General features: G+C 37.5%; 1 protein-coding gene across 1 annotated transcript in view; it reads left to right on the forward strand.

Moving 5' to 3' along the window:
- The first annotated feature begins 35 nt into the window (after positions 1-35).
- LOC113044596 (FERM, ARHGEF and pleckstrin domain-containing protein 1-like) overlaps positions 36-15,932 on the forward strand; it is a 67,564-nt gene continuing 51,667 nt past the window's right edge. Inside the window, exons 1-2 of the mRNA XM_026204710.1 lie at positions 36-350; positions 7,745-7,934. Of these exons, the coding sequence (XP_026060495.1) occupies positions 7,761-7,934 (174 nt within the window). The 5' untranslated portion in view covers positions 36-350; positions 7,745-7,760. The remainder of the gene's footprint in view (positions 351-7,744; positions 7,935-15,932) is intronic.

Consider the following 15,932-nt stretch of genomic DNA (forward strand, 5'->3'; position numbering starts at 1 on the left):
ATGTTCTTCCAAGTGTACTATGGTACTGGGGTGTTTCCTAAAAACGTACATTTGTGAGTCTCGAGGACTCGAGCAGGTGTAGTTCGACTCCGCCGCCAGGGGGCGCTGTTCTCACGAGGCTGTAGTGCTGAGGCTGGAGGCGGTGTTTTATTGTATGAAAACTGTTTGGGATCAGTTCAGTCATGGCGTCTGGGAAGACGGTGGATTGCAGCGCTTCCCGCGGATAACCGTGAACGAACCGATTTAACGCGACTCCATCCGCTGCTCTGCGCGCTGCTCCCGCGGAATATCGTTTAACGACACCGTGACGGAGCTATCCGGACGCTAGGAGGATTCATTCAGCAGTAAAGGTGAGATTCTGCGCTGTTTCATTGGCTCGCAGTAAACCGGCGGCTGCGAGCAAAAGTAACTATTAATCTTACGATCGCTGGATACATTGTAGCGGTTCCCATGGCTACACGATTAGATCAATCGCGCCGCAGCTGTTGCCACGCGTCATATCGTTTGATTCTACTCCTCAAAGATTTACTATAGTGCTTTACCATAGTGCTTTTACACTACTCTGTTGTACTTTCACGTTAAGCAAAAAATACTATGGTGATACCATGTTTTATTTGATTCTACAAAAGTAAATTTGAAGTATGCATCGTACAGTGATGCTAGTTTATTTAAATGGCACTCCGAGGTAGTTCCAAGAATGCATTGACCCTTGTCCAAATACATAGCATTACCATAGTAAATGTTTTATGGTGTTATTGGATAACATCAGCCATACAATGGTGTTAGCACAGCATGGTCACATTGCTTTATCCTCAGCCTGCTTTTTAACTAATGCAACGCATCACATTGATGTATGGGTATATGAATAGATGAAGCACATGCATAGACATGCCTTTTCTTAATTGCATTATTTTTTAACGTAATGTGGTATTTTAAGTGGATGTACTGGACAATATGGAATTTCCCTGTCAACTGAATTCTTGATTCGGCTAAACCACACACACACACACACACACACACAGTCAACACAGCTTAACCTAGTAACATCTGAACCTCAGGGATTACTTGAATAACCTACATCTGCTGGCCCACTGTAAACACACGCATTGGCATGGATTTCCAAAGTCTTTTAGCATAATTACCACGTAATCGTCATTTCTACAGTTTAGATTCATATTTCCCGTTTTTAAAAATCAAAACAATATTTCATGCAGTAATTATAGACATTTAATACGAAATTTACTCATTATTGTTATTTCTGTTAATAATCTGTGTGTGTGTGTGTAGGGGGTTGTGGGCAATTAATAGATGGTTAGTCAAAAGAACCTCATTACACGACATGCACAGTAAAGTGTGTACTTGTCACTTAAAACCAAAGCTGCACCACCAACTCCAACTAAAAATGGAAAACTTGATGCACTGTAGCTGTTCCCACACGACAACGTTTTGGGGGCCTTAAACTTTGGAAATGGGTTTCAAAAGTGCAAGTTTTTGGAAAAATTACTGTTATTGTCTCCATGAAAATTTGTGAAAATGGTGATATCATGTGTAAGCGTGTTATGTGTTCAGTCTGTAGGAATTCATATGTGTGCATGCCTTGATAATACTACGGTGGCCCTGTGGTGCACAACACAACTAAAACTCTACAACACTTAGGATTGATTTGGTTGTTTTGTGCTATTTTAGCTCTGTTGCGACTTGTTTCTATTCTGTTGCTACTTTATTCTGTTCCCATGTGACTTTTTTATGTTATGTTGCGAGTTTTGTTTCCACTCCGTTGAGGCTTGTTTCTGTTGTGTTGTGCTAATTTTGTTGTGTTGAGGCTTGTTTCCTTTGTGATCTTGTTGTGTTGTGCACTACTTGGCCGTGGTTTAATGTAGCACTTTTAGTCATTTATTTGAATCCATGTGAATGCAAAGAAAAACTTGACTGTCTGTTTTGAGTACAATCATTGTCATGCATGTTAATCCCAATAGGAATTTTAAGTATTGCTTTGCAAACATTAGTATTTAGACATTATGATAAGGGTCGCACTAGAGTTTCTCTTCCCATCAGCCCCTGAGCCTGCGGTGTTGATCCATGCGCTCAGATGTGTATGTTGAGTCTGTCTCACACTGAAGCCTCTGTTTCACTCCGTGCGCCTCAATGAACACTGGGAACTTTCAGGCAAACAAGTTGAAAGCCAGGTTAACTAGCCGAGCGAGAGTCTGGGAACGAACCCACGCTGCACGCACTGTGTTCCTCGTCCGCTGTTTTCTGTGATGGGTGTGTGTGTGTTTGTATAGGATGGATAAAGAAAGATTGTTTGCGTGAGCGTGTTTAAATAAAGTAACAGTTTGGGAAGCCATCACATACCCTGTTTTACCCTCCATGAGATCATTGACTAGCAGCTTGCTACTGAAATAGGTTTGCACTTTGGTTTTAATGACACATGATAGCTTTCGCTCCCGGAGAACTTCCTGTTTCTTGTCTCAGACGAGCTGTTTATCTGTGTGTGACCTTCCTTCTGTGGTTCCTTCTTTGTGTAAAACTTTCCCATTTGTGGCCTGCTTGCAGAGGTTTCTGTTTCACTCATTTGTCAGAGTTTACTGTGATGGTTTAGCATGAGACACTTCCTGCTAATGGACAGCTATAGAAAGATGTGCTGCACTGTATCAGGATGCTCTTATATAATAACACTTTAGTAAACACACTTTTTAAGCATTTTGGCGGTTCTGTTACTCGTCAATGGCGTCTGGGAACTTTAACTTTTTTTTTTTTAACTGGTTTCAAAGTGCATGTTTTTATTTTTTATTATGCAAATTATCATCTCCATATAAACAACCAAAATGCACATTATTGTGAAGGTTGAAGTCGTGCACATGCATGTTACATGCTCAGTCTGTAGGGATGTATGTGTGTATTCAGAGTGATTTTAGTCGATTCATTTGAACAGGGATCATATGTAGGGCTGCAACAAATGATTATTAAAACGATTAATCAACTTGTTGCTCACACAAATTAATCAGTAGACTTTGATCAATTATTCAGCTTTTGCAGTTCGTTAAAATATAGTTATGCATATTCATTTCATACACACATTGAGCTGGTTTAAAGTAGAAAATCAAGTTGTAATTTTTACTGAAACTGACGATGCTTTTTCATGTTTAATACTGTAGAGCTGTTTGGTGTTAGCCTATATAAATAAATGTCAAGTGACATCCACATTCACATCACTCTGCTCTGATGCTTTCTTCACTGCTGTTTTCTTCATATTAGGGTTGTGCAAAAAACAACCGCAGACTTGGCAACACTGGTTCAGGTGGAGCGGCATTTACGACACAGAGCCGTAGTTCATGGACCAGCTACACAAAATCACTTTTAAAATCTGCAATGAATCGTCTGCGATTTTGAAATCGGTTTGTGTAGATTGTCAATGAACTTCGGCTCTGTGTAGTAAAGGCCAACCAGTGTTGCCAAGTCTGCAGTAGTTTTTCATCCCTTCGGGTCCTAGTTGCCTGTACGCAAAACTTTTTTAAAAACACATTTTGGTACATTTTTGTTATGTAAATTCACTTACAACCTCTGAACAACTAATTGAAAATATAAAAAGATAAAATCTCATGTAATTTGTAGTATTGCGTTTCAGTGATTGTCCATCTCTCAGTGCAGCTGAAATGAGAAACACTGCTATGGGAACGTGATTCCTCATCTTTATGTTTGTCCGATCTCCTTTGGGAGAGATTAAGAGCTCTGAGAAAACATAAACGAAGCTCCTCTGAGATGATCTGAGCAGAAGCTGGAGTGTGAGAAAGTCTTGGTGAAGCAGAAGAAGCTCGGTCAACCTGTTGAACCAGTAATCGGTGCGCTTCTTGTCAAGTGTGTTTCCACCAGCACATGGTTAAAACAAAATCTTTACCCAACAACAGAGGAGTTTCTTCTGCAAATGGCCTGTTAAAAATGGGTGAACTAAAGATAGCACGAGGAAGATTAAGGATAATGAAAGTGCATTTGTCATCATGTTTCTGTAAGTGGGTTTTAATGGCTCTGGTTTGAATGGAAATCCAGCTCTTTCGAGGTCTTTGTTCGCTGCCGTTTGTGTTTGGATTGTTCTCGTGATCGGTCTGTCTGTAATTACCGGGCCGCTCCGGTACAGTGAGGCTTTGCTAATAAAGCGGCAGAGGTTCATTGGTTTATGCATAAATTAGACCCTCAAGTCTCTGTCCCGAACGAGTGGGTTTTGGGCGGGTAATGAAACTTGCAGCCGGGGGGGATTAATGGTCCCCGAGGAGCCGCTTCTCAATTACTCATTCAGTTTAAATGTGTGTAACCAGTAACTTTGGCCTGGGACAGGAAAGAATGGGCCCCTTTATTGCGGTGTTTGTGCTTGTGGACCGGCCCCTGAAGACTTCATGGGAGCCTGTTGGTCTTTCTCTGTCCCGTTCACTCTCTTCATCATCTAGTCCTCTTTGTCACACAGAAGATCAAGTCAAGCTCCTGTTACAGTGAACATCTCCCTCGCTCTCTTGTTCTCTCGATGAACAAAGCTCTATTGGTCAGCTCTGACCTCATTAACATCACATCCTCTGGATCTACTCGTATCATCATGCCACAGATGGACTCAGCGGGTCTTTGGGATGGTGGTTCGTGTAGGTTGAATCAAATGGGTTTTCTAACGGTGTAGATGTGTAACCCCCCTCATGTCTGTTAATCTGTCCAGACTCGTCTCTCTATCACACGTCTAAGTGCTGGTGAGGAATGTGATTCTTTGGTAATCAAATTAGAGTTGAGTGTGTGGATCTGAGAGTCAGTCAGTGTGGTTTCGTGTTAGAGAAGTCACGGAGTTTGTTCAGTCTGTGCAGTCTGTTGCTCTGCAGTCTTTGCCCATTTTCATTGGGACTTAGTTACACTGCAAGGTAAAAAAAAAAAAAAAAGATTAATATTATTTCCATTTTTTGTGTGTGTGTGTTATTTTTTTTCTGAAATCTGTGAAATGTATTTTTTCTGAGTAAATTCAACATCAATAGTTTTTCAATGTGTCTTGTATTTTCTTTCTGGCACTGTTTGCTTTCAGCTTTTAATTTTATATTATTGCATTTTATTTTATTGCATTGCATTTAATGGCATTTCATTGCATTTTGTTTTGCTTGATTGTATGTTTTATTTTTTGCATTGCTTTGCATTTTTATTTTTATTTATAATTTTTTAGAACATTGCATTTTGTTTTGTTTCAATGCATTGCACTTTATTTTGCTTTATTGCATTTTGCTTTATTTTTTGCATTGCATTTCATTTTGTAAAGATTGGAGTATAAGTACATACTATTTCAGTCTTTCTACTTCAAATTTCATGTAAAGTTCAATGGTACTTGGTGGTACTTGTTTATTTACTTGCAATTTCGGATTAAATATACGTCAGTTTTCTTTTTTCTTTTTTTTACTGACCTAATGTTCCTGTCATTTGCATGTTTTGTATGTAGAATTGAATCCTGATGCTTTGTTATGCAGCAGTGTCATGTTTTTTTAGTGTGCAGATCCTCATGGCAGTGTGTGTGTGTGTGTGTGTGTGTGTGTGTGTGTGTGTGTGTGTTGTAAACAGCAGGAAGCCCTACTGTACATGTTCCTGTTATGTTATGTTTGTAGTGTACTTCTGAGGTTCCTGATGAAGAATTGAAAGTGGCGTCTCCATAGAAACCTCTTCAGGTTATCATAGGAGACTCTTTTCAGTGCTATGAGCGGATAAACGGCCTCTCATCTCTCTTTGATACAAACGCACCGTTTGAGAGTTTGATTATCTGCTGAGGTGTGTGTGCGGTTTGGCTCATTTTCCATCTGTGATTCCTGTAGTAACTCATTACATGCAGCCACATGTGTTTTTATCTTGTGTTTTTGATTGGCTGATGTCAGGCTGGCAGATGAATGATACGGTACGTCTCTCCCAAGCACGAGGGGTGCTGCACTGAATATTGATATTGTTTTTATTCAGGAATTCAATAAGCAAGACGGCTATATCAAGTAACTGACATTTTAGAAACAATATGACCAGATGTTTGCTTTTATTGTGCTTTGTCAAAGAAATAGACGACGAAATGAGTGTAAACGGATTGAGCGTGTGAGGTAGACAAAATATAAAAAAATTATATACATTTTTTTTTTTCCTGTTTATACTCAACATCATTGTCAGAACATTTGCCAAATTGCCGACAAGCAAAGACTGTAAATCTGTGGTTTATTGTTGCTGTTGATAGATTGATGTTCACTGAAATACTCTATTAAAATTTGATTGTGTAACCCTTTATTTGAGGGTGAATGACGATTCCTAACGGAGGAGGCAGCGCTCCAGTTACTTCAAATAGAAGTGCTGTTTACTTTACAGTCAAATATAATTCTGTATAATTTAGACCCTTCAAACATAGTCATTTAAAACAGCATGCTTTGAAATATTTTGGAGGACATCTGTAACAGGGTTTAGATGTAAGTGGGCAGATTTCTTTAAGTCTCATAAAGACAGGCTAGCATGAGGACAGTTCTGGTTTTAGTGTCTTATTTGAAGGAATATCCCATCTTTAATGAACATTTCTGCTTCTTAATGTTTCCAAAACAAGTGGAAGGTTAAAATGATTGTCCATTCAACCACGCTAGCTTATAATCCAGTCATTATCTTGGAGGTACAGTGTGTGATCTAGTTCTTTAGGGTTAGAAATCCCTGGATTTAATGCCTCTAAACCCTTCCTAATGATTTCCTAAACCCATAAACACTGATTTTTCAGTGGTGAGAGATGATGGGCCTATTGTTTGACTTTAAGCTGTCACTACAGTATTAAAAACCTTGTTGAGTTCAAGGTTTTGTAAAAGTATAATAGTTCAGCCACAAACATGTATACAACACACAGTTTCATTGCATTTTAATTTTATTACATTTAAAAAAAAATGTATTGCAGTGCATTTTGCTACACTGAATTGCATTACACTTCTTTTTATTGCATTTTTTACATTGAAATGCATACAATTTAATTCATTAAATTTGATTTTTTTTATTGCATTTTGTTGTATTGAATTACATCTCATTATATGAAGTTGCATTAAATTGCATACTGTTATATTACATTGACTTGCATTGCACTTTATTGCATTGCAATGCATTTTAATGTAGTGAATCGCATTGCATGTTATTGCATTGAAATGCATCACATTTTACTGCATTGAATTGCATTTTTATTGCATTGCATTCTGTTGCATTAAATTACATCTCTTATTACATGAAATTCCATTAAATTTAAATAACATAACATTGCATTGCATTGAAATGCTTTGCATATTGTTGCATTTTATTGCATTCATTTTTTTATTACATTGCATCAATTACAATGCAGAGGTTAAAATGGGATTGAAATCACCAAGTATGTCTACAAAATTTGCCTGACCTGTTGGTTCCAGGTTGATTTGAATGGTTCACTTCTTTACCATTGGTCGTCATTTTTTTTTGAGCTGGTCATAACTAACATCTGTGTTTATTTGGAGTGAGGAGAATGTGAGAATTTGCTATAGCAGCACAAGTAGTTTACTGCAGAAATACACATTTCAGGAATCATAAATCATTCCATGCTCCTTTGGCATTTTCCAGGGCAGCGCATGGTTTAAATTCCAGCTGTAAAAAGGAAAACTTTGTAAACGTCTGTAGCGATCACTAGACCAGCTTTAGAGGAAAGTATAGAGTCTGTGTGTTCTGGACCTTGTATAAACGTTTCAATAATTTGTGTTGTCAGGTAGGTTTGCAGCAGTATGGTGGAGCCAGAGGAGCGTCCCTCAGTGGCGGGCCAGAGGCTTGGGGCCCCTGAGAGCATGGGCATCAGTACGCTGGAGCCTGGTCAGCGGCCCCCCACCATGCCCCCCGGCAGACAGGTCTCCATCCGGGTCCAGATGCTGGATGACACTCAGGAAGTCTTTGAGCTCTCGGTAAGGCATTATTTACTTTCTGTGTTTTTTTTTGTTTTTGTTTTTTCTATTGCATTGCACGACATTATATTGCATTGCATTTTGATTTACTTTGTTTGAACTATTGCATTTTTAATTTCAACTATTTTATTGCATTCTATTACATTTTATTTTCAATGCATTGCCTTTTGTTTTATGGCTTTGCATTGTGTTTTATTTATTGCATTTTATTTGCATTTAATGCATATAAGACAGGACAGCAGTGGACAATGTATAAGGAGGTCATGTGACAACAGTGATGCATACTACTATTTGAATGACTTGTTATTGCATCATTTGTATTATGTTTCTTACAAATTGTTGGCAGGAAGCAAGTAATTTATTATTATTTGTGGTTTAATTGTGTGAAAAAGCTCATAAGTGTTTAGATCTGGCCGTGTACCTCAGCAGGCCAGCAAGAACATGCTAAAGCGTCTGATGCTTTCCACCTCAAGTTTAGCCTCTTTTGTGTTCACTTGCCCTCCTGTTTCGTCACTCAAGCTCCCTAGGGAATGTTAATGATGTTGAAAAGCTCAGTCTGGTTCTTCAATGAGAAAATGCCCTCATTGATCGCCACCAAGGGAGCCATAAGCTCCTCAGGCATGTTGCGTAAGTGAAAAAGAATGGATGGCAGCTCATTCTGTTACCTGACTCTTTGTTTCTGGGCTTTGTGAAATGTATATTGGTGGCTGGAGGCACACCCAGCTCTCCGGTGATGCCCTGAGGGCCGGTTATTGACAGTCAGGATCCACCTGATGCTGTTTAACAGCGAGATAAGGCATATAAAACACTGAGCTCCTGTTCTATGGCAGTTCCTGTTTTGAAACGCTGTAAGTCTAACTGAATTGATTTTTAGTTTCCTGAGGCGATTCACAATCAGTCTCCGTCCAGACGTGACACCTGACGCGTGGAGAAATGGATCACCTCCAGTCTGGTTTCATTTGTTTTCAGTGTGCAGGGATTTTGACCGCTCTTTTGGATTTGTTTGATTGTTGTTGGAATCAGTCAGTGGATTTATTAGATTTTAATGATTGTAGCCTTTACTTCATTTAGCATTCTTTTCTATTCTACTCTTTAGGTCATTTTAAGATCAGCATCAGTCAATAAACCTCCTGCTAACCATGGCTGTTTAAGTGTTATAACTAACTGTTGTATGAACAGTAAAATCTACTGTACCAACAATCTTATAAATAATCATTACATTTCTAGAGAATTTTTAGAAACTTTTGTGCTTTTTTAAAATTTGTTTTATTTCACCGTTTGTTCATATTTAATATCATTTTCATATAATATTTTTGAAAAGAGCATGAATTGAACTTGTGAGCTAGTATTATTTTGGTTTTCTTTAGTTTTATTAATATGCTGCATTATTTTATTGTGGTTTTAACTGATATTTAGATATCAGATATATATATTATTTTGTATTTATTTTTTTTATTTTTTTGGTGGGTGATATAAAAAATGTAAAAAAAAAACTATAGATGTAGCAATTACACACAGCATACTTTCTTCATAAAATGCAAACTTATAGTTAAAAAAAGTTTATTATTATAATGTCAATCCTGGACTCAAGGTGTTATACATTCATAGCTGATCCGAGGGAAGAATGCTGCTCTTTTCTTCTTTTTCCCAGAAATCTCCTGGAACAGCTGCTTTCCTACTGAGCCATTGAAAGCCACGGTGTTCTCCTCCAGATTTCTAAAGTTAATCTGAAACACCCTCCACAGCACAGATCCTCTCTGGCAAGAATTCAGAATCCAAAGGATAAAAAAAAGGATGAAAGACTTTATCTGTCCTCTAAAGGCCAGAGGTGTGAAATCATAAATGTGTATCGTAAGCTTGTGGCTCTGAGGAATCAGGGATGGAGGGTTTCATATTTCACACACATTGAGGTTGTTATTTTTATTAAAACAATTTATTAAATTAAAATAATAAATCAACATAAACGAATGATCACAACTAGAAGTAGATTAAGTTTTTCACCAATAACTGGGTTGGACCAGACTGGCCGATAAACCGATTAAGTAACCGATTAAAGTGGATAATGAATGAAAAAACACATAACACTCTAAATAAAATGGTTATGAACTTTATAATATATATAATGTGTAAATGTGTGTTAAAAGCAGTACTGACCCATGAAAATGTACCATATGGATTTTACAGATAACCGATCGTTCCCACATTATCGGTGCCGATAAATCTGCAAAACCGATCAATCTATTGACCTCTAATCATAATCCACTTATTATATGTTTAAGTTGGTATTTCTGTTTTTGTATTCATGTGAAAGCACAGTATATTTGATGACTTTGGGAGAAATACAGGTTTTGTTATTGAGCGAGACGGCTGAGGCGAAGCACACTTCTTATCTGCTCATGTCAGTCTAATGACATACAACATGCAATAGAAGCTCCCGCAGTCATGTAGATAAGACGGCCTGACGCTTGAGATGTTTGATATGTGCTGTGAGGATGCTTTTGGCTGGCCTTCGTTAGTCTCAACGACAGAAGCATGCTGGGATTGGAAAGGCTGATTTCCTGTGGGAACCCACTGAGCGTTTGAACTCCCAGTATCTAGTTTCATACTTATCTATCATACTTATCTTGACTAGATTTGACAGTGCTAACTGCGTTAGATCTGGGCTGGTAGGTTAATGTTTGACTAAAAAAAGCTGTATAAAGTACAGTATATATATTTAAGCCAGAAATGTTAGTAAAAGTGAATGAAGTTAAAGTGATCAGACCATGTAATTCTCTCATCTGTACTGACGACACAACTGTGAGGTTATTCTTTGAATAAAATATGAATTCTTTGAATAAGAAATAAACCTTGACAAAAGAGGCGAGGTGAAGTGAAGCCTCAGAGCTTCTGAAAGGACGTCGCTCCAGAAATTCAAATTGAAAGGCAGTGAAGTGAAACATCAGCTATACGCTCGCTGGAGGTAAATAATGCAGGTTCAGATAGCGCCACAATCTGTATATGCAAATACACAAGAACTCATTTGGGCCCAATGTGAGCCGAGGCCGTGTCTGTGTCATGCAGTGGCTGCGTTTCCTATAGTCTAGTCAAGATAATTTATTATTCTAGAATTTCCTTTTTATGCAAATACATTTTTTCTTGTATATTTTGGGGTTAAATATGTTGTTCACATGTTTGTGAGATTCTTCCATACGTTTAAAAATACCAGATAGCAATGTTGTTTAAAAATACAGACCACCATACTTCTTCTTTTTCTCTTTTTTTGGTTGATTTCTAAATGACAGTCTTGCATGGAGAAGCAAACCACAGACGCCAAGCATCCAATAACTTACCAAACATCACGACACACCCTCCATTACACAAATACTTGGCGTTTCTTTCTTTTTCATCAAACCAGAGAATATAGATACCCGATGAAACTGCACATCACCCATGTGACTCTGGTAAAAAGAGCGATGCGATGCACGCTAACCAAAACAAACTAGCTGACTTTAGACCAACTCAGAAAGAGTTGTGCAAGCAGACTGAATGTTTATGTCTCTGTAAAAGCTGCAGTTTAGTTTTACACTTTAATTAAACCTATTTAGACAATGAGCAGCTGCCGAACGTGGGCTCGTAATTGCAGACTAGCAGAATTAAATGAGAGTTATTCCATATCCAGATGGCTTAAAATATTATAAATGCAGAATAATTATAAATGGTTTTCTAGGAAAATAGAAAATAGCTTTTGTGCAGTTTAATCTCTCTCTGCTGATTTGTTATGTTATATAGCATTTTCAAAGATACTGAATAAAAACCGTGGTGTTTATTTACAAAAAAGAAATATTTATTTTATAAAATTAAGTCTATATTAAATTAGATTTTAATAAAAATGTAATAAAACATTGCATGATTAAAAGCGGTTGATTTGTGACTTCTGTGAACTTGGAAACAGGAACTGTGCCAAGACCATTGGGATTTCCTCACTGAGATCCCATCAGACAGGATATCCTGAGTGCTGTAGCGAAGCACTGTGATGATGACTAAAGCTTGGAGTCAGTAAGATTTGTTTTTTGATTGTGTAGCAGCAGCCAGTAACCGCTAAGAGACTGAGTAGAGGGAGTAAATGATGACACGTTTCAACTGCAAATCCTGGTGATTTATTGTTGCATTGAATAATAGTAAAGTAAACAAAACATGAAAAAATGAAATTAAATTAAATGAAATGAAAACGGTCAACAGAAAGTGAGCGTCCCAGCTACTCGCTCCCTTCCTAACCTCCTAACTACACGCAAACTAACAGATAATATGCACCTGTGTCAAGTGACATCACAGATTGAAAGTGAATTTCAAAATAAAAGGCATCAATCCTAACCTGGCACCTACAGATTGAAATTAATACTTTTATTAAGCAAGGACACATTAATTTGATCAGAAGTCACAATTAAGACATTTATAATGTTACAAAAGATTCCATTTGAACTTTCTGTTCATCAGAGAATCCCAAAAAATTAAATGTCATAGTTTTAGCAAAAAATATTGGGCGGCACGATTGTGTTCAACACTGATAAAAATCAGAAATGTTTCTTGAACAGCGAATCATCATATTATTCTGATTTCTGAAGATCATGTGACACTGAAGACTGGAGGAATGATGCTGACACATCACAGAAACGAATTACTTTTTACTATATATTCAAACAGCTATTTTAAAATGTAATAATGTTGCACATTTTTTGTGTACTTTGATCAAATACATCCAGCCTTTGTGAGCAGAAGAGACTGGTAACATAAAATCCCTAAACTTGTGTAAATACTGCTGTAAAAGCTTATAATTTACTGTTGAAGAGAAGTCTGATGTTCATTAGAACGGGGTCAGATCTACTGCATCTGGGAGTGATTCTCTGTTTGTGTGGTATCAGGTGTTTTGTGTGTGTGTGTGTGTGTGTGTGTGTGTGTGTTCTCTGAAACTGGATGCCTGTGTGATTTGCTGTAGCCAGTAAATGTGGCTGTCGCTGTGAGCCTGTAACATCAGATGTACTTTGCCCCTGTCACTTATTCAGATGTGAGATGATGCGACTGCAGAGGTTTTCTGTCTCACAGGTCAACATCAGCGCTAACACACAGACACACACACACACACACACACACACAGATGCTGTGACCGATTACCTTACTACAGAAACAATCAATTTTACACGCTCCTTATATTAATGATATTTAACATAAATTCAGCAATGGCCATCTTAAAATATCTACATGAGGCTATAGCATTAAAATGACATAAATATGTTATTGATATTGTATGTGTACTCTCTCACTTCATTAGCTTCTTTTTTTAGAACACTGCATCATTATCTACATTTACATTGAAGTTATTTAGCAGACACTTTTATCCAAATCGACTTATAAATGAGAACAACAGAAGCAGTCAGGTCAACAAGAGAACAACAACAGTATACAAGTGCCATGACAATCTCAGTTAGTCTAGTACAGAACACATAACCAGGATGTTTTCTTTTTTTTCCAAGAATATGATAGACAAGAAAAGGTAAGTGCTAGTGTTAGTTGGTTAAGTGCTGGCGAAAAAGATGAGTCTTTAGAGGTTTCTTGAAAATGAGTTGAGATTGGGAGGTCATTCCACCAGCTGGACACAGTCCAGGAAAAGGTCAGTGAGAGTGATTTTGAACTTCTTTGGGATGGCACCACAAGGCTTCGTTCACTTGCAAAGAGCAAACTTCTGGAGGGCACATAAGATTTAACCAGTGAGTTTAGGTATGTTGGTGCCGTGCCAGTGGTCGTCTTGTAGGCAAGCATCAGTACCTTGAATTTGAAGCGAGCGGCTACTGGTAGCCAGTGTAACCTGATGAGGAGAGGAGTGACATGAGCTTTTTTTGGCTCATTGAAGACAACCCTCGCTGCTGCATTCTGGATCATTTGCAGAGGCTTGACAGCACATGCAGGAAGAGCCAGGAGAGCATTACAATAGTCCAGTCTGGAGAGAACAAGAGCTTGGACAAGAAGTTGGGTTGCTTGCTCTGACAGGAACGGTCTAATCTTTCTAATGTTGTATAAGGCAAACCTGCAGGACCGGGTCGTTGTAGCAATGTGGTCTGTGAAGCTTAATGATGATCCATCACAACTCCTAGGTTTCTGGCTGTCCTCAAATAAATAAATAAACAAGTTAACTAACAGCAACGCATTAAACTAAACATTTACATTTCTAGCTACTGTTTTTTTTTCTGTTAAAAATGTACTTCAATGATCTTTCACTTACAACTTCAAAAATACATATTTCACAGCGTATTGTTTAAAAGCATGACTGATCCTAATAATACTGTACAGCGCGTCACGCTCCCGTTTAGCTCTGAATGAAGCTGTGTGTAAGGACTAGCCGCTAGCATGACTGAGCCCCCGCTGTGACCCCCTCGAGAGAGAGCGTCGACCCGCGGGACACAACCTCCTCCTCCTCCTAAATCCTCTCCTGAAGATCTCTGGAAACAGCTCCTCAAGCGTAGCGTCGATTAAGCTGGTGGCAGAGTAAAGGACAGATAATCTCTCATCTGTTTGTTCAACACGTTCATCCTTCATTCCTGACCTCAGCTGACATTGTGAAGGGAGGATCTAACAGATCGTTAATTCATCAAACGCTATAAACTCTTCATATAAGTTCAACATCTAGCAAAGATGCTCCACAAACAAGATGATGTCTTTCTCAAAGCACTCCTTAAGTTTCTCAAATCCTGTTACTGAGAGAAATGACAGGGGCTCAATTAATTGCATGTTTTTAAGAATTCTTCTGCTCATCAAGGCTGAATTTATTCGATCAAAAATACAGTCAAATTTGAGATGATGTTACAATTTACAGTAGGTGTTTTCTGTGTGAATCTCTGTTAAACTGTAATTTATTTCTGTGATGCTCCGCTGTATTTTCAGCATCATTCCTCCAGTCTTCAGTGTCACATGATCTTCAGAAATCATTCTGATATGGCGATTTACTGCTTAATAAACCTTGCTGATTAGATTAGACATAGTTTATTTCAAATAAATATATTTTGTAACAATTGTCTTTTACTGTCACTTTTGATCAATTACAATATACATATATTCATAAAATTTAATTTATAAACTTTTCTTTGTAAAATAAAGAAGTTAAAAGTGAGTTTAGAACTTAATGCATTAAATAATGTTAACTAATTAAACCTTATTGTAACGTGTTTTTTTACAAGCGATTTACCACTTTTTTAAAATAATAATACCTTTTTAAAAATTGATGCAACAATTTGCTTAATGTTTCATTTTATTTGCACCTTAATTTGATCATTCACTTGCTTCAAGAATGAAACTGCAATATATATATATATATATATATATATATATATATATATATATATATATATATATATACAGTATTGTTCAAAATAATAGCAGTACAGTGTGACTAACCAGAATAATCAAGGTTTTTAGTATATTTTTTATTGCTACGTGGCAAACAAGTTACCAGTAGGTTCAGTAGATTCTCAGAAAACAAACAAGACCCAGCATTCATGATATGCACGCTCTTAAGGCTGTGCAATTGGGCAATTAGTTGAAAGGGGTGTGTTCAAAAAAATAGCAGTGTCTACCTTTGACTGTACAAACTCAAAACCATTTTGTACAAACATTTTTTTTTTTCTGGGATTTAGCAATCCTGTGAATCACTAAACTAATATTTAGTTGTATGACCACAGTTTTTTAAAACTGCTTGACATCTGTGTGGCATGGAGTCAACCAACTTGTGGCACCTCTCAGCTGTTATTCCACTCCATGATTCTTTAACAACATTCCACAATTCATTCACATTTCTTGGTTTTGCTTCAGAAACAGCATTTTTGATATCACCCCACAAGTTCTCAATTGGATTAAGGTCTGGAGATTGGGCTGGCCACTCCATAACATTAATTTTGTTGGTTTGGAACCAAGACTTTGCCCGTTTACTAGTGTGTTTTGGGTCATTGTCTTGTTGAAACAACCATTTCA

This window comes from Carassius auratus, chromosome 26 (genome assembly GCF_003368295.1).
Source record: "Carassius auratus strain Wakin chromosome 26, ASM336829v1, whole genome shotgun sequence".
NCBI lineage: Eukaryota > Metazoa > Chordata > Actinopteri > Cypriniformes > Cyprinidae > Carassius > Carassius auratus.